We start from the raw sequence: 26,307 nt of genomic DNA, 5'->3' as shown, positions 1-26,307 counted from the left end.
TGTCTAGCAGGAATGTGGGGGAAGGGGCGATGAGGTGGAAGGCAACTTTGGCACTTGCAGGGTCAAAGGTCACATTCTCCGCTTTCCGTGTTTGGTCCCAAAATGTAAAACGTCCATTTGAGTTTCTGGTGAGGAGATTTTCTTTTTTTTTTTTTTTTAGGTAAGCAGTTGTCTGATTTCGCGGTGAACGTGGCAAAGGAAGTCCATGTAGGAGGTACCCCCATGCAGGCCTTTGTCCTCCACCAGGAATTGGCGGAACATCATTTCAGGCCTGTCCTTCTGCCTTACGATCTGAAGCTAGGATGGAATAAACAAACAATTATTTAGAGCGTTTTGCAAATAAATGTGAATTTCACGTGAGTCTCCTACCTTCATGGATCTGGGCCTCTTTTCCAGAAGGTCATTAACGATGGCTCGGACCTTCTTGGACAGCGGGTTATCCAATTCTGGCAACGCACACTGAGAAGAAAAAGGACGGGTAAAAAAAATGGTGAGTGTATATTTTGAATCGACCCAATTAAAATTGAATTTATGATCCAGATTTTTTGTCCCTTTTGCCTTTTAAAGATAAATTTTGCTGATGAAACAGATCACATAGACCCATGAACATGCTTGGTGCTCCTGAGAAGAACATTGAACGAACCACGTGGGCTTGCAAGTGGGCGAGCGAAGGCACGTTGAAGAGACCCTGGATCACATCTGGGGGGCTGGCCTGGCCCAGCCACAGAAATAAGACGTGACCGTTCTCCAGCAGGAACACGCCGTCGTCCGTCAGCCGCTCCTCGGAGCAGCGGGTCGGGGCGGGCGGGACCTCGTTACTGACATCCATGTAGTGCTAGACGGCAAGAAAAACTCCATTTGTCATTTTTTTGGACCTTCATTGGGCTTGTTGTCGGAAAAACAAAATCGGTACCAGCGAGGTGAGGCGGGGGTAGAGCAGCAGCTGGCTGTCCTCCACCGCCATGGCCATGAGGGCGAGGCGCTGATGGGCGCGCTCGTCCGTGGCCAGCTCCGTGCTGCCCGTCAGGGGGGGCGTTTTCATCAAGCTGTTTATGTAGACCGGGAACACCTTCATGGCGTCCGGCAGAATCAGCTAAGCATAAAGAAGGACGTACGTGATCATCTTGCATTGCTTCATCGGCGCTATTAATGCTGCGTTCTAGAAAATGCTGACGTTGGAGCTCCCCGAAGGAAAGCAAGTGCTAATGAAACTATGTCATGGACCCAGTGAGCCTTTACAGGATATTATCAAGAGCCCACTGGCGGAGCTAGGGGGGGGGGGGCGCAGGGGCACTAGACACCCCCCCCCAAGGGGCAGGACAATTAATTGTGTATGTTCAGATTTTTCTGAGAATTATTTTCTACATTTCCACCCATCCCCTGTATGGAACATGGAGTGAATATTATTTTGAGAATTTCTGGGATTTGTAAAATATTTTTCTTTTGTCTTGCAGGTGGTCCGCACTGCTAGTCATTCTACTACTACTACAATGGGTTGTCTTACAAATGAAGGCCACGTCAATTTGAAAGTGCTGACGTAAAGCGTCCGGAAGCTCACCTGGCTGGCGACCGAGGCACTGGCGCAGTTCTTCCTGTAGCAGGCCAACATGTGGGCCGTCTGGTTGACCAGAATGTCCCTCACGTTCTTCAGGGGCTGGTTGAGGATGGCGCGGTAGGCTGTAGCATTGCAGAATGTGACATATTTGCTCAAACGGCGAAGCTGGCGTTACGCAAGCCGTCCAACTCACCGGATTTGGCAAAGAAGTTAACGAGCGTGTCGGTCTCGCAGCTCTTGTAAAGCTCGGACAAATGCGAGCTGCAGTTGAGACCGAGGTTGAGGATGCGCAGACGCCGCTGACCTCCAACCGTGGTGTACAACAAGGCGCACTGCAAAGACCCCTTTGGTTTGTTACGTGTCATCTAAAAGCGGCGGACCGCGAGGAAACGGTGGAGGCACCTGGATGAAGGCGCCCGTCTCCTCGCTGAGCGCATCGTCATGCTTGAACTCCACCGTCACTGCCTTGTCGCAGTCCACCGCGGCCATCTCCACGTCAGTGGTGTTGTTCATGTGGATGGCGCCGAAGAAGTCGGTGGCTCTGAAACCTGAAGAAACAATGTTTGAAAAAGAGAAACAGCACTGCTGTGTAAGATATCTTCATATATCTCACCTGTACTGGTACGAACACGCATGATGCCGTCAAATCCGATGCTCTTCTGCACTTCCTTCCTCAGGTCCCGCAGGAAGTGCTCGCCGTCCGTGTCCATCTGCAAAGACGGCTTATTAGAAAAGTAACCGAGGGGCAGGCCGGTGTCTTGGAAAACAAGTCGGAGCCTCACCTGGAAGTTGTTGTACTTGAAGACGGAGCCGCCCGTGTGCGACGGCACGTCCGCCATGGTGGCCACGTCTACGAACTGGTTAGGGAAGAGGAAGAGATCCACGCAGCATCCCTGAGCCACGCAGTCCTTGGACAGATCCTCGTACGTGGCCTTGAGCGGCTGGAACAGCGTTTTCTCTTTGTCCGTGTTCACCAGCTTTTTGTCGTCCCGGTTCTTCAGCTTGCCGGGAGCCTCGGCGGTGGGCATGGACGAGTGGAAGATGAAGAGCTTGCCGCTGCAGTCCGCTTCCTGGAGGAGAAAAGACCCCACCCGCTTCAGAAAGATGGACCACAGCTGCTGCGGGAATTTCCAACCCTTCCATACTGACCTTGAAGGCCTCCACACCAGCTTGGATGACAGGAGCAAAAACCGTTTCGCTCTCGTTGGTCTCGGTAAACATTTCAGGGATCTGGCTCAGGAGGCTGCGAGGGCCACAAAGCAAGTTCATACCAAAGTTTTATGTTTAATGAGTTTCACAAGACAGGGTCTTCCTTACTTGCAAACCAGCGCCCTGGATTCCTGGAAGTCGACCAAGAAGCCATCGGGAAGCGGCACGTACATCTCGGCCATGTCGGACACCACCATCATCTGCGGCTGCGACAGGGAGCTCTTAACGTTGTAGAAGTGGAGCGTCTTGTTGTAGGTGACAAAGCCCACTTTGATGGCCGAGCTCTCGGCGCCCTCCTCCCTAGTGGATCAAGTGAGTAGTATCTACGTACATAGAAAAAATACATTTTTGTGTGGTGTCTTGTTTTTTTACCTGGGCAGCTTGTCAAGTAGCGTCTTGAGCTCGTCGCATATGAGCCTGACCAGTCCGCTCTTGATGTTGTTGTAGGACACGTCGATCATGAAGATGTAGGCGGGTGGCTTGGGCGGCTTGTTGTTCTAGGGAAGACCCGGGACGTGAGTACGCGACCGCTCGGCTCCTCATCGTCCTGCACGCTTGCCATACCTTGCAGTAGTCCAGCGTGGCCACCATCTCGTAGGATCCCAGCGACAGCTCGGCTCGCTCGTAGAAGTCCACCCGCCGGCCCATGTGATCCAGATGTTGGAAGTAGAAGACGGGCACTGGAGAGAGGCACAAAATTTGCTTGGAATGTATCCAAATATCACCTAGCATTTATTTGGCTTTTTTTTTTGTTTTTTGTGTGTGGCACCTTCGTTGACGCAGCTGCAGAAAGCACACTGGTAGCGGCGGCCGCCGTCGAGGAACTGCATGTAAGGACACATGTAGGCCTTGCACCGATTGCAGCGGATGGGGCCATTTTCGCCGTGATTCACCAGATACAACGGCGCCTGGCCAAAAAAGACGGTGACACATTTGCATGTCAGCCTCCTCGCTTCCACTAACATTGCCTAAAATGGAGGCCAGCTCGAGTGTGGTCTTCACTTCAGAATAGTTTGATCCAAATGATTCAAAACAAGATGTACTGGTAGTCATTTTATAATAGGCCAAGTAGATACGAAGCCCTGTCGCGAATCACGACGCTGGTCAAACAGCACATTTTAATCGGAGATGGCTTTTAGATGTTTGTGGTTTTATATGTTTCAATTTGACTGGAAAAAGCTTACGAAATACGAATTCCACTATGCATTCAAAATATTATTAAATATATTAAACAACATTTTTATATATTATTATATATATATACATTGTTATATATTTTTATTATATATTATCATTATTATAAAAACTTGATGTGCTACATCTAAAAGCAAGGGCAGATTTGCAATTGACCCCAAAAAATCTAGAAAAGTTTACTTTCATCTCAGATTTTTAAAAAAAAGTGCAAATTTGTTTAGCAGTGTAATTTCTGCTCTCCAATTTTTTTTTATAATTGCCCATATTAACTGTTTAAAAATGTAAATACATTACTGTGATCCTAAAACAGTTTGCAAACATATCAAACGTCCTTCAGCTTGTTTACAGAAGATCCCCTTTTTAAATCAAATGCACAAGCAGATTGCATTTACGTGCTGGGGTGGCAAAAACTCTTCTTAAACAACTTGGCTCCTATCTGGCAAACTAATCTCCTCCCCCAGCCAAGATAAAGCATACATTCTTGACACTAAACTATACTACCGCTTATGACATTTGAAAAGGGACAAGATCAGAAACTACAAAAAGGTCATTTTGTTAATGGCGAACCACAAATAATCATCTGTACTTTACAAATAATCACAGTAAGAGATGTGACTCTGGTTTTAAATGTCACATGTATGCATGTGAAACCTACCTCATTCTTAGGCACTCGAGCAAAAGGTTTGATGACACACGCCAGGGGCACCTGACACTGTTTGGCCAGCTCGGCGGTACGCGGGAAGGAGTAGGTGGTGCAGCGGATGAACCTGGGACTGGCGTGACCTAAAGTGGATCAAATCCAGAGTGAAGGTGAGAGAAGGATAACGTATCTTCCAAAGGGTGGCGGGGTGTGTGTTAAAAACCTTGGTCTTGCACGGTGAAGTTGGTAGTGACCAGAGGTGGGACTTGTCCTCGGACGTTGGTGCTGAAGACTTGTCCTCCGTGTCTGGCTTGGTCGTCCTCGATCACTTGGGTCTGACATCAAACCAGGAATCAATTGATTGACTCACACCACGACCAGGTACAAGAAGGGGCCGCTCACTGTGCTGGGAATTGAGTCCAGATCCAGTTTCTTCTGGGGAGGACCGGGTTGTGGGCCCAGTCCTCCAGGAAAGCCCCCTGGCTGAGGTCCTGCCATGTGGCCTCCCATAAACGGACCTGTTCACAAATCGGGACATCTTACACCTAAATTCTCCATACTATAATTTTTTTAGGATTCAGCTTGTGACCGTCACATGATCAAAGCCAGAAAACAAACGAAGCTTCAAATTTGCTTCATGAACCAGTTGTATTTTTTCGATCCTCTAAAAGCACTATGTTCAACATTGATCTAAAAATATACTGACTTTCTTAAATTCCTTTATTTAAACCATCTCGAGAAGTAAAAAAAAATACAACTGGTTCATGAAGCAGATTTGAAGCTTCATTTTCACATCACTAGAAAACAGGAAAGCCATGACGGTTGTTATCTGAGCCGTTACACACTGCAATGTCATTTTCAGCCAGTGGCAAAATGGCACATATTTATTTTCTCCCCAAATGGAAATGGTCACCCCATTCATGTACCTCCTTGTTGCGGGTAACCAGGTGGACCGGCCGGTCCAGGTGGGCCGGCCAGTCCAGGTCCAGGCTGATGGAAGCCTCCGGGAGCTGTAGGAGGAGGCGCGCCAGGGTAGGGTTGACCCATGGACATGCTTGCCGGTGGAGCCATCTGGGGCGGCATGGGGGGCTGCACTGCGTTTGGAGGAGGGGGTCCCCGGAAAGGCTGCTGGGCCATAGGGCTCGTCGCGGAGGGGGGGTTCTGAACGGGCCCTGCGGGAACAAAGCAGCGTCCTGGATTCACTTGCGAGGGCGACCAATGCCATTTTGAGGATCCCTTACCGTAGTTGCCCAAGTTCATGCCGCTCATCTGGTTAGTGAGCTGCATGGGTGGAGGCGGGGCTGGAGAGGCCATGCTGTTGTATGACGGCTGTGGTGGTTGCCCATAAGTGGCAGGGGGGTACCTTCATAACAAAATACCATAGAAAAATGCTTGACTCAAATATGAAGGAAGTCAATTTACAATTTCTTCACAGGGAAACATGCAGACCTTTGCATATGAGCTCCATTCTGTTGGCTGTTTGGATTGTAATGACCAGTCCCGGGAGGTGGAGGTAGACCTGGACCAGAGGACGTCGGGAATTTCTGCACAGCTACGCACATAACAGGAAGTCAATAGGTAGTATTTCTGGATTAGTTTTTGCCATACACGCCTCAAACTGCTGAGGTTCTCTCACCTGTAGGAGGCGCCGTGAATGCCTGCGGCGCTCCTCCGTAGTGTCCGTAGTGGGGTTGCGCAGGAGCGGCCCCGAATCCCCCTTGGTAGCCTCCCAAGCCCGGCTGGGCCTGGGAGTACGAGGTTGCAGCAACGTAACCGTGCTCACTCATTTGGACCCTCTTTTCATGCCAACAATTGGCCTCTTACAGTCTGCAAGGACGCAAAAGCACAATTAGAAAACAAAATGATTCGAATTTTCATTAACTGCAAAATACAAATGAAGTTTAGTAGTTGAGATGGCAACTATGATGCTTCCACCTGTTGTCAGCTTACTTTATGTGCTCCACTAATTACAGAGCAGGTAGTTAAGAGGTGAAAGTCCATATTGAATGAGTTCACATTGATTTTTATAAATAACATCTGCTAGTTAACACGTGCGTCCATGTGCAACATGGACCTTTGATATTTCTCATCGGGAGATAAAGCGGGAGGGCGTATCGGCACAAATTATCTTTTGTTATCTATGAGAGGAACGGAAGAATTGAAACACGCCCGCGTTGTAGAAATGCACAGTCGCAAGAAGCACATTGGTGCATAATTCATGTTTTTATAAATTCTGCCCAAGGCAGAAGTCGACTGAGCACCGTGCAACCACTAGGGGCCCACAAGAGGAACAGTGCCAAGAGTAGGAATAGTACTGTAATATAGTAAGAAAAATATTTCAATTGAAGTAGTTTATATCGATTTTTTTAGCTTTGTACATCTTTTTGTTTGTCCTTATTTGTGCTTCAGGTTCATTCTACAATTCTTTGCTTGTTCTTGTTGATTGATTGGTCTTAACTCCTTGCCTGTATCCTATTTAACCCCAATTTGCTCTTTTATGGATGGATGAAATGCAAATTTCGACAATAAACGATAAATGGGCCATGAGACGAGCGTCGCACTGCTTGTCCTTGGAATGAACATTTGCTAAAATTGACAGTGGATCGCAGCCTATATTAGTGTGCCTAATATAGTGCCATTATGCACGTGTTGATTGACAACCCCCTGTTCACCCCAAAACCGAAAGTAAAATGCATGACAGTCGCATAAAAGAAACATCAGTTCAATATTTGTAATGCTTTTTCTGCTCATTTCCACACTGACACTTGCCACGTCAAACACTCATAGGAGCGATCGGAATTATTCCTGACCCGCACAAATAAGGCGAAACACGCTTTCTAGTCTATTGACATTTACAGATTTATTTATTCCATTTCAATGACATTATTCTTTTGTTTTGTTTTGTTTTGTAGAGCGCATCCCGCTAGCTGGTTTGCGCCCATTTGAGCGTAAAGTTTGCTATTATAAAACAAACAATCGTGACACGAATAAACTCGCTCCCTCGCTCGTGCGATGTCTGGCGTAAGTGGTGGCCATGCTTGTTAAAGGTTGCGTTGTTTTTATTTACCTGTATGATGGGCTTCTGCTGGCCTCGTCTGCTTGCTTTGCGGAATGCGGAGTGCCACGTCAAACTCCAAAAGCGCCGGGCGGTCCATGTGACGTCAGGGAAGACGAGCCGTGGGAGGGGGAATAGAAATATCTGCTTCCGGTTTCAAAATAAGATCTAAGGTTGACGTTGACCTGACACTAGCCAAATAATACAAGCTATATTCGCGGGCTAAATACAAAATTAATATCCAGCAGTATGTGATGTGTTTCCAAGTGTCTTTATATAATTCTATTGGCAAGGAAAGTGATTTAAATTGCCTTATTGTGAAGGACACGTGGAAAATTCCTTGGTGGTTGTTTGCTAACTTGACTATGGCAATGGCAACGAGTGCGCTTGCGCAGATGTTCAGCGATTCTATTCACGTGACGTCAACACCGTAAACATGATAACACACGCACAAATAAAACATAGAGTAAAAGCTATCTTTTATACATTATTTTATTTTATGTTTCTCTTTAAGATATTTAGTTTTAAAAATATTTATTCTTTAGTTTTACTTTTTTATTTTTATTTTGCATTCTCACATACTATGCACAGCTGTGTGTGTTATATATATATATATATATATATATATATATATATATATATATATATATATATATATATATATATATATATATATATATATATATATATATATATATATATATATATATATATATATAATGTGTACATCTATACGTATACTCAAATTTATGAATGTATGTGTGTACCATTAACAGAAGTGTCTTCAATCCCTCTAACATATGACGTCACGAAGCGGGCCGGACTCGGCTCAGATGATGCAGAAGAGAGGATGGAGGGAGTGGGTCTAGTGTGGGTGTTGTTCTAAAAATCCTGCTTCCCTGCCCAATTGTTCTGGGATCTGCTCTGCAGTGGTGCGGATGAGGACCTGTATGCGCATACAGCATGAGAACTGGTGATTACATCTGCGTGACTTTGCAAGGTGGTGGGCCCTGGGGGTTCACCCTGGAAGAGGTCCTGGTGGGCACTGACACAGCGATACTGGTTTCACAGGTAAGGCTTCTTTTTACGAACATTTGGAAAACTTCTTCATAGTTTGCAAAGTGGAATGCAATTTTGCAGGAGGGTGGCTTTTTGGGCCAAGTTTTGGGTGCATGAGATTCCTCAGCACCCCCTTATATGGTCAAGACCGAGGACAGGAGCGTGTGTTATGATCTGTTGTCACTCCCAAAGACTTCAGCTCCAAGGTGAAAGGTATGCCGGTTATGCAGGGATGTCTGTCGAAAGAAAAAAAAAAGTGACATACAAGTGTGCATCGTTAAGTTTTTTTAACTTGTACTTCATGCATAAACAATGGCGTGCAATTGTATTGAAACATGGGGGCGAAAAAGTCAACAACACACGTTTCTCATCAACATCCACTCTACATTCCTGACTATTACCTCCTTTGCAACACTCTCAACTCAAATTGTGAACTCACAACACATAACATACGAACACAAAAACACACACGCACTTGGCATTTCAGCTTAGGAGCTTGATGGATCTACTGTGAAATGTTCTGTCCATATAAGGAAACTTGTGTTTTCTCCTCTTCTGACCTGTGTACAAAATTGATGAGGTCACTTCAGTTTTAAAGCAACAGAGACAGAGTTTTAAAACCGCCGACGTAAATGAGAAATGAGCCGGCCCATTGTTGTTTATCACACAAATGAGATGACTATTGTCTAGTAGTGAACCATGGAAACCTTATGAAGCACAAGGGCAATCATCAAAACGGCATTTATGACCGCTAGCAAGTTTTTTGTAGGCAGACTGATGGGCCTGAGCTTTGAACACCAATCCTGTGCAGGAAAACATTTTGCCCCAACACAAAAGTTTAATCGTTTAAAGCTGCTATGGCCGGGAACTGCCAGGAGCTAGAAAGTAATTGAAAATGGATTTCTGGGTATACTTTGGACTCTACTGTTTGGAGAGAGGGGTAAAATAAATGTTTCCCCTCCTTTTTTGGAGGTAAGTCTCAATGGAAGACACACAGGATGCCTTGTAGGGCCTGGATGCACACAGGGGATTTTATCAGCTCTATAAAGTTACCCATAAAATCGCATTTCTTGCAAACAAGGTAGGGTTGTGTCATTTTACGAGTTAACCTCGTAGGATCTGTTATGGTTGATGCAGCAGACTGAACAGTTGATTACAGTACAGTACTAAACCGTATTGGATTTATTTGACCTGTTGAACGCCTCTTAATGTCACTGTGTTAAAAGGCCGCCATCTAGCGGAAACACGTTGATACTGCAAGTACAGCTCAGCACCTGAAGTGCACAGAGGGAAATTTAGAGAAATAAACGAAAAATAAATTCAAAACACACAACAGATGTATGCATATTATTTTATTGTATGTATCGCTCTGAAATTGTTGTAAATTATTAGTTACCAGCAGCCAGAATAGAAAGTGGATATTATTAACTGCCCTTTGCATCACAGAGACTTTTTTTTTTCTAATTGCCGAACAAGCTTTCCTTTCCGAGAAAATAGGGAAAGAAGCTGTTAGATGTTGGTTATAGGTTGTGAGTTATGTGACTTGATTTTTGTTTACAGGTGGAGGAAGGCGGCCGTGCTTCCCGGGCTGGCGTACGTGAAGGTGACGAGATTGTGTCCCTGAACGGAGAGCCGTGTGCCGGCGTGACGTTCCGGCAGGCCCGCACCCTCGTCAACGCGTCGGAAGGCTGTTTGCGGCTGCTCATCAAGAGGTAAAGGGGATATTTTCATAGTTTGTGCTATCTTATTAAACATGCCCTTATAAAAAAAACAAAGTAATGTATGAGAAATATAATATCAAATGAAAGCATAATTAGCTGCTAATAAAATAGGATTTTTTTTTTAATTTGTAAGATTTCTTTTAATAAGTAAACCCCATCGGTTGTTTGTTTGATTTTAACTTTTGCTTTTTGTTACGAACTATTATACAAATAATAATGATCTTATTTCTATTTACTCACAAGTATACTTCCACAGAGCAAAATGTGGGCCTGTTTAGTTGAACACAACGCTGTTTTTGTTAAGCGCCATGGCAACCGTTTAACAGATTCTGCCCTCTAGTGGAAGAGTATTGAATTGTTCTGTCTGTTATATACGTACATCCCTGGCATAGACAGATACATAAATTACAATAATTCTCACCTATGCAGCTAAATGGCAGATTCGTCCGTTGAACCTTTTTGAAGTATTTTGACATTGTATTTTTTGCATAGATGATCCAAGTTAGGTTCACGGAAGATCTAAATTGTCCATGTGAGTGTGAAGGTTTGGTTAGATGCAATGACCAGCTTCCTTGCAACCCTAATGAGAACAAGTGCTATTGAAAATGGATGTAGGCAATAAAATTTGTTCAGCTCCATTTAATAGCAGCATCTCATCTACTCCAGATCGAGAGACGAGAAGGAACCTTTAAAGCTGAGGGAGCTCTACACATCCGAATCCCAGGACGGGATTTCTGATGGAGACCCGCACGGGGATCCTGGTGATACGTCCTCGCTGTCCCTTTCCTTGCAGACCTCGGACAACATGAGCCGTACCTCTTTGGGAAGAGCACACGGTGTCGAGGGGGAGCGTTGCACCGGCGGCGCCACATGGGAGGCCCCTCCGTCCCCCGTCCGAAAGCCGCTCAGCCAGCACGGTGTGGTGCGAGGCAAGGAGCCGGCAGCATCAGCATCACCGAGGAGGGGCATCCCGAGCCACGGGGTGGGAGGCCCCGGACTGAGCGCCGGATCCCAAGGCGCGGGAGGAGGGCCCTGTGAGCTTCCCGGCTCTTTTAGCGTCGCTTTCCAGATCCCCTCAGATGAGGGAACGCCCACCGAGGAGCAGGATTCCGATTCCGATCAGGAGAAACCCAACAAGCACCGAGCGAGACACTCCAGTGAGTACATATTGGAATGTGTTGATTCTTGGAAGATGTGTGTACGTGCATGTATGTGTGTGTGTATTAAAGCCGATTTGTCAACATGTGCATTCCAAAGCATGATGCCCAACCTGTGTTTCCAAAAATTGCATGTCGTCCACTTCAGCTGGCAAATAGCACCCGCCCTTTTGAATGAATGTCCAAATCTGTCCAAATTTTAGTCTTCTAATCAGATATAATAGACTTGAAAAGACTCCATGATAGTGACCCAGGCGTGCTTTTTCTGGAGCTGTCGCGGAAGCCATAAATACACCCGCAACACGTTCCCGAAGCGTGGGCCTTTGACAGACACCAACATGTGCGCCCCGAAACTGTTACCTGATCCTCCGCTCCGACAGGGTGCTTTAACTGAGCTAAAAAAGTGAGTCGGACGCTCACTCCGGCTGTCCTCGCCACCTTCAGGTTAGTCTTGTAGGAAATTCAAACAAGCGATTGTCCTCTTAATTCTTAAATAAATTCGATTTAAATATCAAAGTCGGTGCTCAATAAATCATTTGCAGACTTGTGATACTTGAAGTTTAATTTGCGACCACTTTATGGGAACGCTGATTTATTGCGGCGTGTTGTGCGCGGCTTAGACACGGGTCAAAAATTTCTAATTGCTTTGCGGCTTTATGACTTACAAATGAGGGCGAGACAATGAGTTAAAAAATGTATCGGTATTTGTTTGTGCGACTGTACGTTGTAGTCTCGTTGTGTAACACAATCTAGCATACGATGGCTTGATCTTGTAGTTATTTCTTGTTGACTTTCCTTGACCAGAAAAGCTGTCAATCAAAGCGTCTCCCCGCAGGGCTCAGGCGCAGCGAGAGTCTGTCCGAGAAGCAGGTGAAGGAGGCCAAGTCCAAATGTAAGCGGATCGCCCTTTTGCTTAGCGCCGCGCAGCCCAATCCCAACAACAAGGGCTTGTTGATGTTCAAGAAACACCGCCAGAGAGCAAAGAAGTACACCTTGGTGAGCTACGGCACCGGCGAGGACAACCAGCGAGACGACAGCACCGAAGAGGACGAAGAGGACGCTCCAGGGGGAGTCCATGTTGTTGAGTTCACTCTCACTGATCGAGACCGGTCGGATTTAGAGACTCGTTTCCTCACGAATGCCCGCAGTGGCAAAGGCGTCCTGACGATCTGCTTGGATAAAAGCCTCCTTGACATTGAGCAGAAGCAAACTCAGATGGAGTGTTTGCCCGAAACCAAGGGCAAAGGCGCCCTTATGTTCGCCCAAAGGCGCCAGCGAATGGACGAAATTGCCGCCGAGCAAGAAGACCGGCGCCAAGCGGGGTCCGTGGAAGCGGCGCAGAAAGTGGAAACGGCTTACATGCGGTCCGCCGGGGAGGACCACGCATACATGGACGCGAACCTGCACCAGCAGCAGCAGTACCAGCAATACCAGCAGCAGCAGTACCAACAACAACAGCAGCAGTACCAACAGTATCAGCAGCAGCAGCAGTACGAGCAGCACCAAACGTATCCCCAAGGTCAGCACGGCCCGCTGCAACAGCAAAGTTCTTCTGGCAATCGCACCGCAAAACCCTTTCTGACCCAGAACATGGCAGCGACACCTTACTCTCCTGCAATGAGCGGGACTAATCAATATCCGACAGTCCAAGGAGAGCAGATCGCCTCCCGAGATGAGCGCATTTCCACACCCGCAATCAGGTCGGGCCTTCTGGATAACAAAAGAAAAAACCTTGCCAAGCCCATGTTCACATTTAAAGAGACGCCCAAGATGTCACCTAATCCCGAGCTGCTGAACCTCCTCAACATGAGTAAGAAGAAGATGGGTTTCGATCCAGAGGAAGACTACCTTAGCCTCGGTGCAGAGGCTTGTAATTTCCTCCAGTCTTCGCTGTCGAAACATAAGACTGCTCCGCCGGTGGCACCAAAGCCGCTGATTGATCACAGCTCTGCCCCCTGGTCTCCGCAGATGGAAGTCACCAACCAGGAAATGCCTCAGCATGCTGAAAATAGTTTCTCCACACCTGCTATAGCCCCCACCGCAGAGACCACCCCTTCAAGTGACCAAGAGCCAACCTCTACTGTGATGCCCGCCGGGTCATCGCCCCCAAGAGCCCACCTGGAAGCGCCGGCCTCCGCAGAGCAACAACAAACTTGGCCTCCTTCAGTGGCAGAAATCCAACAAGTCGTCGCACAAGAGGGAAACAGTTATGTCCGCTCTTCTCCGCAGCCTGAGACCAGCGTTGGAAGGATTTGGGATCCTGCACAAGCACAGGTGCAGCCCCAAGAGCCGCCCCCGAGTCAGTCCTCTCTACAGCCACAGTGGTCGACGCCTCAACCCACTCACAGTCAAGCGCAGTCTCAGCCCCCTGTCAGTACCTGGTCGCCTCAAATTCAAGCCTCCTGGAACCAAGCAGAGCAAGCACAGCCAGACGCTCAACCGGTCTGGTATCAATCACAAGAACCAACGCAGTCTCAAACACAGCCAAACTGGACTCAAAGTCCGGAGCCGCAAATGCAGCCGGGCTGGGAGCAGCAGCAGCAGCAGCCACAGGCTTCCTGGGCCCAGCCTATACAAGCAGAGCCTCAACCAACCTGGACACTGGCCAAACCCCAATCAGAAGGTCCTTGGGTTCAGCCAGAATCCCAGCCACAACCAGCGTGGGGTCAACCAGCACAGCAACAAGCCTGGCCAGAGACCCAAGCACCAGATCAACATTGGGCTCCAGTTCAGGCTCAAGCACAAGTTAGTACCTGGCCTGCATCAGAACCCTCTTGGACCCAAACGGCCCAAGCACAACCACAGACGCAGCCTCCAGCTAGTTTGAATCAATGGGCGGCGGTTCCCGCCCAGCCTCAGCCATCTTGGGCCCAGCAACCTCCAGAACAGGTACAGCGTCCCGCTAATTCCTGGAGCCCCGAGCAACGCCAGCAGTCCTGGGACCAGTCCTTCCGTCCGCAGCCACAGCCAACCTGGCAGCAAGCGCCTTTGAAAACAACGCCGCAGCCGCCGATAAATGCGTGGCCAGCGGCCCAACCTCAAACCCCGGCCTGGGGATCGCAGTCCCAGCAAGCACATGCGGCCAACACTCCGCCTTTGCCCAAGCCTTGGAGTACTCAACAAAACCGGGGCCCGCAGCGAATCAACGCCTACACCCCTGGCCAGAAAGTTACACCCCCCGTCATCAACCCCTTGGCCACCGTCTTGAACCCATCACTAGCCGGTTCCGCTTACGAGATGCCGGCCGTCCGAGGCAAAGGAGCCGACATGTTCGCCAAGAGGCAGTCTCGTATGGAGAAGTACGTGGTGGACTCGGAGACCGTGCAGGCCAACATAGCCAGTCGATGCACATCGCCAACCGCCTCCTTACCAAACGAGTGGAAGTACACCCCTAACGTACGTGCTCCGCCCTCACGGGGTTTCAATCCCATCCAATCCCCCTCTTATCCCCCGGCCGCGTCAAAGCAACCACCTTCTAGCGGCCCTGCGTCCAAAGCCAAGAAAAAAGGCAAACAGGGTCCTCCCCCGAAACCGCTCGATGTAGTCGACGTTATGAAGCATCAACCCTACCAACTTAGCGCCTCGCTCTTTACGTACGGGCCCGCAGCAGAAGCTGCCAAGGAGCCTGCTCCTAAACCTGCCTCGACACCCCAAAACCAGCAAACGGCCCCAGTTCAGTCAGCTGCATTTAGCGCGTCGTACCCCCAGCAGGCCTACAATGGCCAATATCAGCCAACCGCTAACACTGATCCTCACCAGCAATCTTCTGCTGGTCCTTATTGGCAAGCAGATAACCAACAAAGCCCTCAATTGGCCAGCCCCCAGTACCTGCCCCCACAGGTGGCCTACCAATCAGGAGGTAGTCCGCCTTACCTTTCCTCGGCAACAATAGCTTTCGCACAGCTGCCACCTGCTAACGTGGCGCCAAGTTTCCCTGTAGCGTCACCGCCGGGCTCCACAGCCAGCGGTAACACCGGCGCGGCGCCGAAACCAAAGTTTACGGCTAAAAAAAGCAGCGCTCAGGTGTGGAAACCCACGATCGCTGAAAAAGAGTGATTCTCACCCCCTTTTAATTTGCGTGTAATTTTCATGTTGATTGGAAGAATTCGTATTTGAGAAGTTAAAACTCCAAAGTAAGCAGGTGAGTTGAACAGATAACAATCGAGGGAAGAAAAATGGACTGGGCCGTATATTAAATAAATATAAATCTCAGGTTGCAAATCAGTAGGACACCGTCAAAGCTCAAAGGTAAAAAAAAAAAAATGAATCGTTTGAGTCGATTCGCCCTGCAGCACTTGGCTCGTGTCAATTTATTTTAAGCTTTTTTGGGGTCAGCTGTTGCATCATGCTGGCTGTTATATTTAAACCGATGTGCGGGATAGGCGGCTTGAATTTCAACTTGAGCCACTGTCAGCCAGATTATTTATTATATGTACAACATACAAAAAATGATGTTCTTACATTCATTTTATTTTCTGTTTGCTCCTCAGCGGCTATGTTTTTCTTGTTTTGTTCCCCCCCTTCCCTTTTCTCCCCCCCCTTTTGTGTGTTTCTTTCTTGACACTGTGCACTTTCTGTACGATTCACTGCAGTGCCATTAAAACAAACTCGTTACCCTTCCTTTGACTTTTTCTTTTTTTCTGTTCTGCATGCCTTTTGGGTTTCTTTTATCTTTTGGTAAAATAAAACACAAATTCACCACATCGACTATTGAATCTGAGGTGGAACTACATAAATTAGCTTCTCGAGCAGATTTCCGAGGTCATGATGTGGCATTTGTCTTTCTACCTCATTCACTGGACACACACTGGGATTTCCTTTTCTGTCTTCCTGCGTATCCTTTGCACCTCCATCTTTCACCACATGAGGGCAGCATTGCACAATCTACATTCTGTCCAACAAAATAAGTGCAATAAACCTGTTTGGGTTTCCCCCTCCCCCCTCCCCAGGGAACTGGCAGGAGCTACTCTCTGTCCCCTCCAGGTAGAGCGCCCTCTACTGGCCATCGGTCACCCTCTTCCTCCGCTCGGGTGTCCAGGCAGTCTTCCTGGCTGGAGAAGACCCCCAAAGCGCTCACACCCTGGGAGGCGGCATCCCGCCATCCCCTGGGACTGGTGGATGAAGCTTTTGCCTTCCAGAACCTCCAGCAGAACCTGGCCTCCAGTGTTTGTCTGGCGGCCCAGAGGAAGCTCGTCCCGCAGCCGCCTGCCCAGTGGACGGCCAGGGCGTCGCCGCAGAAGGCCGGCGGCCAATGGGGCTGGGGTCCTCCTGGTCGGGGGGGTGTCTCCAGCACTGGTGAGCGTGTTGGTTACGGGTCCCTGCCAAGAAAGTGGCAGCCTCATAGGTTTGTGAGCCACTCGGGGCCTCAGGGGAAATGGCCCCCAGTGGGACTGCCTAAGTCTTCACACAGCACCAACTGCAATTGGCAGCAGTAAGACGCAAAGACTTGGAAACTTTGCATGCCGTAATTGTATTCAAAACTTTTGTGACTGTGGCAAGCGTTAGTTTCTATGTATTCTATTTGTGTGCGTGCCCCTTTCTGTCACTTTGGCGTTCAATTTTGCAGTGGTAGTTTTTTTTTTTTTTTTTTATATATAGCATGCTTTTTACCAGCCTCTCCTTCCATAGTTCCAAAACCAGAACACCCGTGCGTTTTTGTTTACTTGCTCTTTAAAGCAGAGTTTTCCAACCACTATGCCACGCTACAAAAAAAAGATCCAATTCTACTTCATTAAATCAATCAAATCAAATTAAACGGTTTAAAATTTAAATAGAAAAAACGAATAAAATTCAAATTATATAATATATATATATATTGAATTTGATTTAAAATCTATCTATCTATCTATCTATCTATCTATCTATCTATCTATCTATCTATCTATCTATCTATCTATCTATCTATCTATCTATCTATCTATCTATCTATCTATCTATCTATCTATCTATCTATCTATCTATCTATCTATCTATCTATCTATCTATCTATCTATCTATCTATCTATCTATCTATCTATCTATCTATCTATCTATCTATCTATCTATCTATCTATCTATCTATCTATCTATCTATCTATCTATCTATCTATCTATCTATCTATCTATCTATCTATCTATCTATCTATCTATCTATCTATCTATCTATCTATCTATCTATCTATCTATCTATCTATCTATCTATCTATCTATCTATCTATCTATCTATCTATCTATCTATCTATCTATCTATCTATCTATCTATCTATCTATCTATCTATCTATCTATCTATCTATCTATCTATCTATCTATCTATCTATCTATCTATCTATCTATCTATATATTTTCTTTTATTCAAAACATTGGGCTTTATTTTCAAAAAACATTAAATATCTGTTTCACTAGCCAATGAGTACCATGTTAAATTAAATGGATTAAACATTAAAAACCAAAAACAGTTTGATGAAAATGAATTTTTCAAATTGCTTTGCAGCCATTACTGTGTTCAACGAAAAAGTCACGTTCCTTTATTTATTTGTCGAAAGGTGATGGTTGAGAACCTCCGCTTTAAAGGACCCCAAAATGCATTTCTGCAGTTGCCTAAAGAATCCGACTGATTCTGAAAGATCAGTGTGTAGCCCGCCCTGCTGACCAAGACACTGTACTGCTCTAAATTTAGTTAGGCCTCCTTCACTTGTAGCAATGACACCCAACTGACACCCAGCCGCCCACTCATTCAGTCGCTTTGTGAGGTCGAGGCGTAGACCTCCGACCCTTCCCCTGATCCCCGTGGAATTGCCCACTGGGCTCACACCATCCACCCTTCTCCTGCACTTCTAGAGAACCAGCAGGCTCCTTCAGTGCAGGTAAGCGACCCATCTGCTCAGGTGATACTTTTATTGTGCATTTTTCATCCTGCCATTCACACCGCTTCCCTTCCAAAAATGGGAACAGACTAAAGTATGAGGACACCTGTCGTCCTTTGTGAAATGAGCCAATTGTTCTCGTTTGGCCATTCTCGACACGCATCGATTGGCGCGACCTGACGCGGCCGTTTCGCACTGTCCGACGAGCATGTGTTTGCAGTTTAACGGCCTGAGGTTATTTAAAGAGATGCGTTAACTTTGCCCTTTTCTTTGCCCTGGTAAGTCAGCTTGATGTCGAGGTCATCCTAATGTGTCTTCCATAATTCCCAGGGGCAGCCATGTCGCGTTTCTCGACCATGACGACCGCAGAGAGGAAAGCTCAGGCCGCGGCGATATGCAGGGAGATTCAAGCTTTGGAAGGTAAAGAAACTTTTTAGCAGTGTCGCAGCATCTCACTGGCCCAAGATTTGCAATCTACAATTGGGCTTTCTCAAGAACCTTGTAGTATCCATTTTTTATTCAGTAAAACCCCCCAATTTGCTGAGCTTATTTAGTCTACTTCTATCTCACGCGCTAATTTGCATTTGCTAGCTAACAGCCAGTCACGTTTTGCATACCGTGATTGCTGACCCAGTTATTCAAATCATATGTAAAAAGCACAATACCACAAAAATCTCTTAGCTCACAATTCTAAATGCCGCTTTTCACTCGGAAGTCGCTCCAGCTTATGAATGTGTTGTGTATTTGATTTCATGAAACCATGACAATGGATGGATATATTCATTCACTCATTCACCCGCTACTTAGTTGACCAACCCGAGGCTGTCTATAAATAAACAAATGAAGACTTTTACTGCCCCGGAGTAACCAATCCCTTTGTCGTGGTGGTCTCGGACATGTTATTTGAGGCGAGGACAACTGTCGTCTGGCAGGAGGAGGCCTCCGATGATACCGACAGCTGAGAGACGCTCGGGCATGCTCGCGGCCTTCCAAAACGCTCTCGTTTTTTGTGCGCAGACATGGAGGTGGATCTCGGCAAGAAGGTGAGCGTGCCTCAGGACATCATGCTGGAGGAGCTGTCCCTGGAGTCCAATCGGGGCTCGCGGCTCTTCAAGATGCGCCAACAACGCGCGGACAAGTACACCTTTGAAAACGCCCGCAATGACGTCAACTCGCAGCGCAACGTAGGCATGGATTGCATTTTGCTCTGTACCTATTTAACCTTTCAATACCGCCCTGACCCCCCCCAAAAAGCTTTTTAATATCACTCCCAGTTGAAGTATACCCGAAAACTAAACATAAAGCAAACTTTTAAATGCACAATTTTGCTTTAATTACAAATGCACCCGCAATAGACAGGCTAACAAATAGCATCTGTTTTACAGCATTGTAATTTGTAACCCTTTAAGCCAGGGGTGTCAAACTCCTTTTTTTCGCAGGCGGCATTGTCGTCATAGCTTCTTTCGGAGGGCCATTATGACTGTCAACCCAAATAAATGTATGAACACCTCATATTATATACAGTAAAAGTAACAAAACTGACAAATAACTCGTTTTCAAATCAGACGGGTAAAAACTGGTCAAATATTAAAAATATATATATATTATTGAACGTGAAGACAATTTGCAATTCTAGTAATGACACGAATTTGATGCACAATTTGTCTTCGCGGGCCACATTAAATGATGTGCCGGGCCGTATCTGGCTCCCGGGCCTTGAGTTTGACACCTGTGCTTTAAGCAAAGCGATATTTTGTGTGTGTGCTTGTTAATTTTGGCTTGATTTTAGTGGAAGGAAGCTGAATACCACTCCCAGTTGAAGTTTACTCAAAAACTAAATATACAACACAATCTTTTAAATGCTTTGTCTTCCGTATGGGTTTGCTAGCTTAATGCTAACAGAACAGGCTAACAAGTAGCATCTGTTTTACAAATTTGTCTAATTGTGTGTGTGTGCGTGTGTGTGTGTGTGTGTGTTAATTTTGGCTTAGATTTTAATGGTAGGAAGTGCGCCCCCCCACCACCACCCCTCACTCTTTGAAGTGAGATGGACTCGTATAGTTTTGTTTTGTTAATTGCTCGAGGGTGAATTGCGGGATTTAGTTTCAAGTTGTCAACATTTCCTCAGAATGTTCTGGAGTGAATCATCATCAACATCCTTGACGGCAATGACTGGGCCGCAGGACGTGAGGAAAACAATTTGTTTTTGATGTTCTTCTAGAACACGACGGAGGCGCGAGCTGATAACGTCAATTCCACGGAAGAGCATAATTCTGCTGAGAAGAACTCAGGCGTGGACCGGGCCTGCCCACAGAAGTTTTCTTCAGGAACTGAAACAGTGCCAGATCCGCACAGCATTGCCCCTGGTAGGTGACGCAGACGTCGGAGAATTGAGAGCCATTTTTAGAATGTTACATTTTTAGACAAATCTCAAGAAGTCGTACCCAAAAGATTTTTCACCATGACATTTTTTCGGGGGAAATGCAAACAAATAATGAACTAAGTATACCAAGAGGGGAAACTTAAGAAAATAAATAACCTGTGAGTTCTGTGATGGACTTGACTCACCAAATTATCATTTAAATTGTTTTGCCCCCAAATCCGCTCACATTTAGGGTATCGTCTCTTTTCCGCCGCAATCAGCGGACTGTCTTCCGAGTACGCGTTTTGCCCCGTGCTGAGCATTTCCTGTTTGATAACGCTCCCCTACCCCTTTCCACCGCCCCATGTGCTCCGATCATCTGCTGTAGACTTCCCACAGGTCTGTTTGGTCTGTGCTGCTTCCGCCCTGGGGGCAAAACATCAACTCAGGAAAGAGGATTGTTCATTGTGAGCGCTTCGGATGTGACATGAAGTCTCCCCTGGTTATGTAACCTCTTCCCCAACCCCTCGCCCCCCCACGAGGCACTGGCTTTGAAGGATAGTGCTCGGGATAGGCCTGCCTCTGTCTCTCTTGGACACATGGCAAGGCAGCTTTGTTTGGGGCTGACTTAGCTTCAATTGGAAGTTTCTTCTATCTGCTCGCAGCATAACAGCAAAATGCTGCATCACCATGTTTGCTTTGAACGACGGGTCCGACAAATGCAGACCTCAGAAGTCATTGAGTGAGTTTGTAATTGTGAAGATTCAATATATGTGTAGTCTTTTTTAAAAATGAAATAACCACAATTTGTTTTGAATTCATTATTCATTTTTAAAATGGAAATAATATATTTGCTCTGTGAGGCAAAATGGCCGCCCTTTGAAATGGCTCAAAACAGTTCAATTTTTCTGCTGAATTCATAAACCACAAATGCAATATTATCCAGAATGCAATGTTAAGACTATGGGCGGGTGGATACAACATTTTGTATTGATTTTTTTTGTACTTCACGTTCCCTTTTAAAAAAAAAAAAAAAAAAGTAAAATATTACAGAAAAAAAAAGACTTGGTAGCTCAATCAGCATCTACTCTGTGCTTTGTAAACCCCCAGGCTATGGTGGTCCTTTAAAAGATGTCCCTCCGGAAAAATTCAACAGCACAGTCATCCCAAAGTCTTACCACTCGCCGTGGGATCGAGCTCTTGTCATGAAATCGGCACCTATCGATACTCTCGTCCCTTTACCGGAACCACCAGCGGACCTGCCGGGCTACAAAAGCTTCAATAGGTGAGAATGTCAAAAGCTCGGGCAAGCGTCCCCCTTTTGCTGACTTACTGTCACCTCCAGATGCGCCATCCCGTTTGGCGGCTTTGCCGAGGTGCACGGGCACGCCGGCGTCCAGAACGCGATGGCGGAAACCGTCTTGCCCGACTTCCCCGAGCTCAGAAGTCGACCTTCCTTCAACAGGGCTGCTCAGGGGTGGGGATCCACAGGCCCTTCGCTTGCCCTCCACCCCCCGCCAGAGTCAGATGACCTTTGAACCTGTTCAGAACACTTCTAACTCTCTCATCATATGAATCCACTTTGCAAAAATCCCCTCTTTGAATAGTTTTGCCTGACAAAAATATTGATGGCCCATTTTTTTTCCTCAATGCCAGTTTTGGTTTGTAATTAATTCAATACGATGTTCTGGACTTAAAGTGCTAATCTAACGGGAAATGAGCTAGCGCCCGTTTTGATTACAGAATGACACATTACAAGAAATATTTAGCAACTGACTTTGGTCAACAGTCAGATCCAGTGCGGTCATCTTTCCTTCAGCATGGATGTTAAATATATGATAAAGTGCTGAGATATTTTTGTTCAATAAAATCATGTCCAATTCACAAATTCACATTCATCTTTTTCGTTGTTGCTTGTTTGGGCGAAGAATTACGCAACAAATATGTCACAGTAAATAACACCTCCAATTAACTCATTGACTACCAGCCCAGTTAAAATGGATTTTTGATGTCTATAGCCGTCCATGGGAGTGAATGAGTTAAGCACAAAAAGATTACGGTACTTTCTTGTAATTCCTGTACCTGTTGACAGTACCCCCACATAGCAGGGTCTTCTTTTGGCCCAGAAACAACAGTCTTAAGGCCAAAACTGTTTTTCCAAAATGAGGTTCCTTTGGCCTTAGTCTGCCAAGTGCGAACCATTTCTTGCTAGCGCGCCTAAAATTAGCCCCAACTCCCACGAGGCTTTGCCGTGCCGGACATGCAACTGCGCAACCTCGCGTCAGGGAATCGTTTCACTCATCGATTGAAAAATCTACGATCCACTGAAAGCGCAACAAGTGAGCCACGATAGGGCGAGGGACGACTGTAAATAAAAACGATATATTACCTCTCTTGATTTAAATGTACTTTATTGTGCCAGAATCGGGCATCTCACATTCCAAACGTTATTCAGAGACAGCTTGGAATGCTGCCACTCCCTTTACCAACCACCCACCCACCCCTCACTCTCCAATCTGACTCACTGGTCTCTTTCAGGAAGTCGAGACTTGTAAATATATTTAGTGCCCCTCTGCATTCAAACAGATGCATCAACTCCACGTGAACTGCGATTTGAGCGTTTATCAAAAGGCCCAAACAGGAAATTATATTGGCACGGGCGGCGTAGTTCCACCGGTCAAGGAGGGTGGAGGGAAGCCAGACAATTCGATTATTAGTGTCTGACTGCTTTCCCCGCAGGCGTGTTTCTCTTGGCATGAGGCAGCGCAGTCACAATCGGACGCAGGATTATCAACTATGTACTGAGTTTATTTTGTTTTTAAGCCAGAAAAAGGAAGGCGGATTTATTTATTAACTTGTAAACAAGTCAAAATATGAAAAGTTGATGCGTCTAATTTTTTGTTTCATTTTAATCGTAGTCATTTGCTGGAAAGTTTCGCATCAGGTTGCATCAGGTGGCCGACCGTCCGCCCTTCCCTGGAGCGCCATCAGCAGTTTCCCTGTTGTTGTCTTCGCTCCCTCGGGTTACAGTCAGGAGCTCAATGCCAAGCGAGCGTGCTGACGGCGGCTAAATGACGCCATCCTTTGCGTACGCGGGTCAAGTGGAGGAAAAGACGCGAGGGCACACAGCCCTCGAACAACTGATGGACGCTCGCAGCAGGTGTCCGTTCTCCTGGGAAAGTGCAAAGCCTTTTGGGATATCTAAAAATACAAAACTGCGAGTCAGCCGGGGTGGTGTTTGGTAACTTTGTGAGCTCCTGAGATGAGGTGAACTGGCCGCAGCGTGTTGCCCATGAATTATTGGCATGGAAATATTTGTTTGGACGCCCAAGGGACCAATTAGAGTCGCGGTACAAACACAACCTGTAGTCGAGGGAGTCCTTGACACAATTCATCTTCCATTAGAACCAATTGTGTTTTCCTTCTATGTCAAATATTTTCCCAGTGTGGTACTAACAGTGGTACATGAGCTCCCTCTAGTGGTACGTGAAAGTATCACTGAATTAATTATCCAAATTGTATGTTTAGCTTTTTTTTTTTATTCCGGTACAACACATTTTCTCAGTACAGTTCAGTTGTATTTCACTTTCAAGTATGATATATTATTATTTAACCTTTACAATTGTTTGTTTTTATACAATTATTAGGTTTTTTTACCTTTCTAACTTCAGACTCGTTTTTGAACACCACATTCTGCTATGGCGTTTTGTTGGTCGTTCTGGACTGGTGCTTCTTAAAATGTGAAAGTAAATATTTTTTTGAAGTGTTACATGAGTTTATAAACGTGCTGGGCCGTTGGAATAGGTTTATATGCATTGATGCAAATTTTGCAGACATGGCTGCATGCCAGCACCAGACGGTCAAGTGCCAACAAGGGAGTGATGCTTATATCATCCACTTTTCTGCATTGGGTGACCTCAAAGAAAGAAAAAGCACATCATCACGTCACATCATCAGCATGCTCTTAGTGAGTCAGGAAATAATGAGCCACAAAGTCATCATGGCAGCAGACACATGAAAGCTTCTTTCCCACAGATGGAAGCAGGGAAGATGTTGTTGAAAAACTTCTGAAGACTTAATTTAATCATTTAAAATGTTTACAAACGTAGCAGAATAGTTCTTGTCAATTAAATGCATTTACACTTTCTCGACGTTATATGAACATTCTTGCGCTCTGACGTGCCCCCTAGTGGTGAGGAGGAAATATAACAACTATTAACCAACGTGAGTCTATTGTAATAAAATCTGTTAGAAAATTAATGAATGTCGATCGTGAGGGAGAATAACAAACGGACACTACGTGGGCTTGTTAGAAAATAAATTATCTACATTAAAAGGGAGGCAATATTTATTTGAAAAAAAAAAGTCACAAGAGGGCTACAGTCATTTAAAGCGTTATCGCCACGCTCCGAAACTTTTAAATTATTTCAAAAGGAAGTGTTATATGTTCCCCGGGGAAATGCATGGAAGGAAATAGCTTGGTCTTTCAATGGACTCCTTTCAAGTACTTCCTGGGGAAAGACTGGACTCTCCTGATACATTGTGACCCCTCTTCACACAAACACTACATCAACACAAGCGCTTTTCCTTTTTGCCTTGATTTACTTGAAAGTGGATTTACACGACTTGCAAATGCAACGGGATCCAATACAAGTGGCGAGCAGTACATTCTTTTCTTGAAACGCTCACTTTTGATGGACACTATATGTCAGAAAGTTGAATGGTGTTTTTAAAATTGTGGAATATCGATTGATTTTTATTTATCTCAAACACAACATGAAAACTGTACATAATAATAATAATAAAATTTATGTAGCATATTTCAAACATGGATTGCAGGTCAAACCATTAGTGCAGTTGAGGAATGTTCGGCAGTGGAAAAGTTAGTCATTAAAGTACAGTGATCCCTCGCTACTTCGAGTTTCGTTTATTGCGGCTTCACTACATCGCAATTTTTTTGTCCAAAAAAAAAAAAAAAACATTTAAAAGTCAAAATAAAACTACTAAATTGAGGGAAGGTGTGTCTAACCTTTGGGACAATGTAGTATTGCTCCAAATATTTGTTTACATTTCTTTAGAAGTCCGTTTTCGCGTGTTAGCACGATCGCGAATTAGCATCTTTCCGCTAACTCGTTAGCCTGCCCAGTACTTCCTGTTGGTGACCGTACTTCGCGGATTTCACTTATCTCGGGTGGTTTTTGGAACCAATTATCCGCGATAAACGAGGGATTACTGTATACCTAAACAAGAAAGTATTTAACACATACAGTTGACAACAAAGATTTTTTTTTTTTTTTTTTTTAAGTGTGTTGGGCTTTAACTGTACGTCGCTTTTACATAACACGAGTTCATAACGCAGATGGCGTCTGGCTAACGAGAGTCTGCAGATGTCACTTTCGCCTCCGCTGTGCTCCGTTGGAAAAAAATAAATAAATACAACAAATATGCAATCCGTACAACTGCGCCATGGCCAGTCAATATTTAACAACGACCCCCCCTTCACCCCCGTCCC

At 45.8% G+C, this 26,307-nt stretch overlaps 3 protein-coding genes and 1 long non-coding RNA gene across 7 annotated transcripts; 2 read left to right on the top strand and 2 right to left on the bottom strand.

Moving 5' to 3' along the window:
- Window positions 1–137: 137 nt before the first annotated feature.
- On the bottom strand, window positions 138–7,775 carry sec24d (SEC24 homolog D, COPII coat complex component). 2 transcript variants are annotated; one of them, XM_061283710.1, is made up of 22 exons: window positions 7,666–7,775; window positions 6,235–6,425; window positions 6,048–6,150; window positions 5,840–5,961; window positions 5,525–5,770; window positions 5,001–5,116; window positions 4,822–4,933; window positions 4,614–4,741; window positions 3,534–3,672; window positions 3,329–3,444; window positions 3,137–3,261; window positions 2,873–3,064; window positions 2,705–2,798; window positions 2,338–2,625; window positions 2,169–2,265; window positions 1,958–2,103; window positions 1,749–1,887; window positions 1,559–1,677; window positions 914–1,093; window positions 644–835; window positions 370–459; window positions 138–297 (listed from the first exon to the last, which is right to left on the bottom strand). In XM_061283710.1, exons 2-22 carry the CDS (start codon window positions 6,383–6,385, stop codon window positions 157–159), a joined length of 3,036 nt encoding a protein of 1,011 aa, XP_061139694.1. In that variant the 5' UTR covers window positions 6,386–6,425; window positions 7,666–7,775; the 3' UTR covers window positions 138–156. The 2 variants fall into 2 exon arrangements, with proteins under 2 accessions (XP_061139694.1, XP_061139687.1); XM_061283703.1 differs by having other exon boundaries at window positions 5,525–5,961.
- Window positions 7,776–8,584: 809 nt separating this feature from the next.
- LOC133154156 (synaptopodin-2) lies at window positions 8,585–17,499 on the top strand. 3 transcript variants are annotated; one of them, XM_061278660.1, is made up of 5 exons: window positions 8,585–8,724; window positions 10,273–10,424; window positions 11,100–11,590; window positions 12,426–14,986; window positions 16,540–17,499. In XM_061278660.1, the coding sequence occupies exons 1-5, from the start codon at window positions 8,617–8,619 to the stop codon at window positions 17,023–17,025; spliced, it is 3,798 nt and encodes a 1,265-aa protein (XP_061134644.1). In that variant the 5' UTR covers window positions 8,585–8,616; the 3' UTR covers window positions 17,026–17,499. The 3 variants fall into 3 exon arrangements, with proteins under 3 accessions (XP_061134644.1, XP_061134636.1, XP_061134653.1); XM_061278652.1 differs by lacking the exon at window positions 16,540–17,499 and having other exon boundaries at window positions 12,426–16,210; XM_061278669.1 differs by lacking the exons at window positions 8,585–8,724; window positions 10,273–10,424; window positions 16,540–17,499 and having other exon boundaries at window positions 11,391–11,590; window positions 12,395–16,210.
- Window positions 8,720–11,387, bottom strand: LOC133154176 (uncharacterized). Its single transcript, XR_009714433.1, has 3 exons — window positions 11,250–11,387; window positions 9,188–9,272; window positions 8,720–8,948 (listed from the first exon to the last, which is right to left on the bottom strand). It is a non-coding gene; the product is annotated as an uncharacterized LOC133154176 (long non-coding RNA).
- A 402-nt stretch (window positions 17,500–17,901) lies between the features above and the next one.
- Window positions 17,902–22,687, top strand: LOC133160125 (myozenin-2-like). Its single transcript, XM_061287715.1, has 6 exons — window positions 17,902–18,433; window positions 18,764–18,853; window positions 19,451–19,617; window positions 20,655–20,799; window positions 21,906–22,080; window positions 22,141–22,687. The coding sequence occupies exons 2-6, from the start codon at window positions 18,772–18,774 to the stop codon at window positions 22,331–22,333; spliced, it is 762 nt and encodes a 253-aa protein (XP_061143699.1). The 5' UTR covers window positions 17,902–18,433; window positions 18,764–18,771; the 3' UTR covers window positions 22,334–22,687.
- Window positions 22,688–26,307: the final 3,620 nt, after the last annotated feature.

This window comes from Syngnathus typhle, linkage group LG1 (genome assembly GCF_033458585.1).
Source record: "Syngnathus typhle isolate RoL2023-S1 ecotype Sweden linkage group LG1, RoL_Styp_1.0, whole genome shotgun sequence".
Classification (NCBI taxonomy): domain Eukaryota; kingdom Metazoa; phylum Chordata; class Actinopteri; order Syngnathiformes; family Syngnathidae; genus Syngnathus; species Syngnathus typhle.
Note: the sequence above shows the minus strand (reverse complement) of the source record. Positions and strands in the feature narration are given on the sequence as shown.

Excerpts from the sequence above, each read along its gene's own strand:
- LOC133154156 (XM_061278652.1), top strand. The coding sequence starts at position 8,617 with ATGAGAACTGGTGATTACATCTGCGTGACTTTGCAAGGTGGTGGGCCC. Across the intron at positions 10,425-11,099 it reads TTGCGGCTGCTCATCAAGAG|ATCGAGAGACGAGAAGGAAC; the intron begins GTAAAGGGGATA and ends CATCTACTCCAG. Across the intron at positions 11,591-12,425 it reads GCACCGAGCGAGACACTCCA|GGCTCAGGCGCAGCGAGAGT; the intron begins GTGAGTACATAT and ends GTCTCCCCGCAG.
- sec24d (XM_061283703.1), bottom strand. The coding sequence starts at position 6,385 with ATGAGTGAGCACGGTTACGTTGCTGCAACCTCGTACTCCCAGGCCCAG. Across the intron at positions 2,799-2,872 it reads TCCAGGGCGCTGGTTTGCAA|CCTCCTGAGCCAGATCCCTG; the intron begins GTAAGGAAGACC and ends TGGCCCTCGCAG. Across the intron at positions 2,626-2,704 it reads CTGGTGTGGAGGCCTTCAAG|GAAGCGGACTGCAGCGGCAA; the intron begins GTCAGTATGGAA and ends TTTCTCCTCCAG.
- LOC133160125 (XM_061287715.1), top strand. The coding sequence starts at position 18,772 with ATGTCGCGTTTCTCGACCATGACGACCGCAGAGAGGAAAGCTCAGGCC. Across the intron at positions 18,854-19,450 it reads GGAGATTCAAGCTTTGGAAG|ACATGGAGGTGGATCTCGGC; the intron begins GTAAAGAAACTT and ends TTTTGTGCGCAG. Across the intron at positions 20,800-21,905 it reads TCCGCACAGCATTGCCCCTG|GCTATGGTGGTCCTTTAAAA; the intron begins GTAGGTGACGCA and ends GTAAACCCCCAG.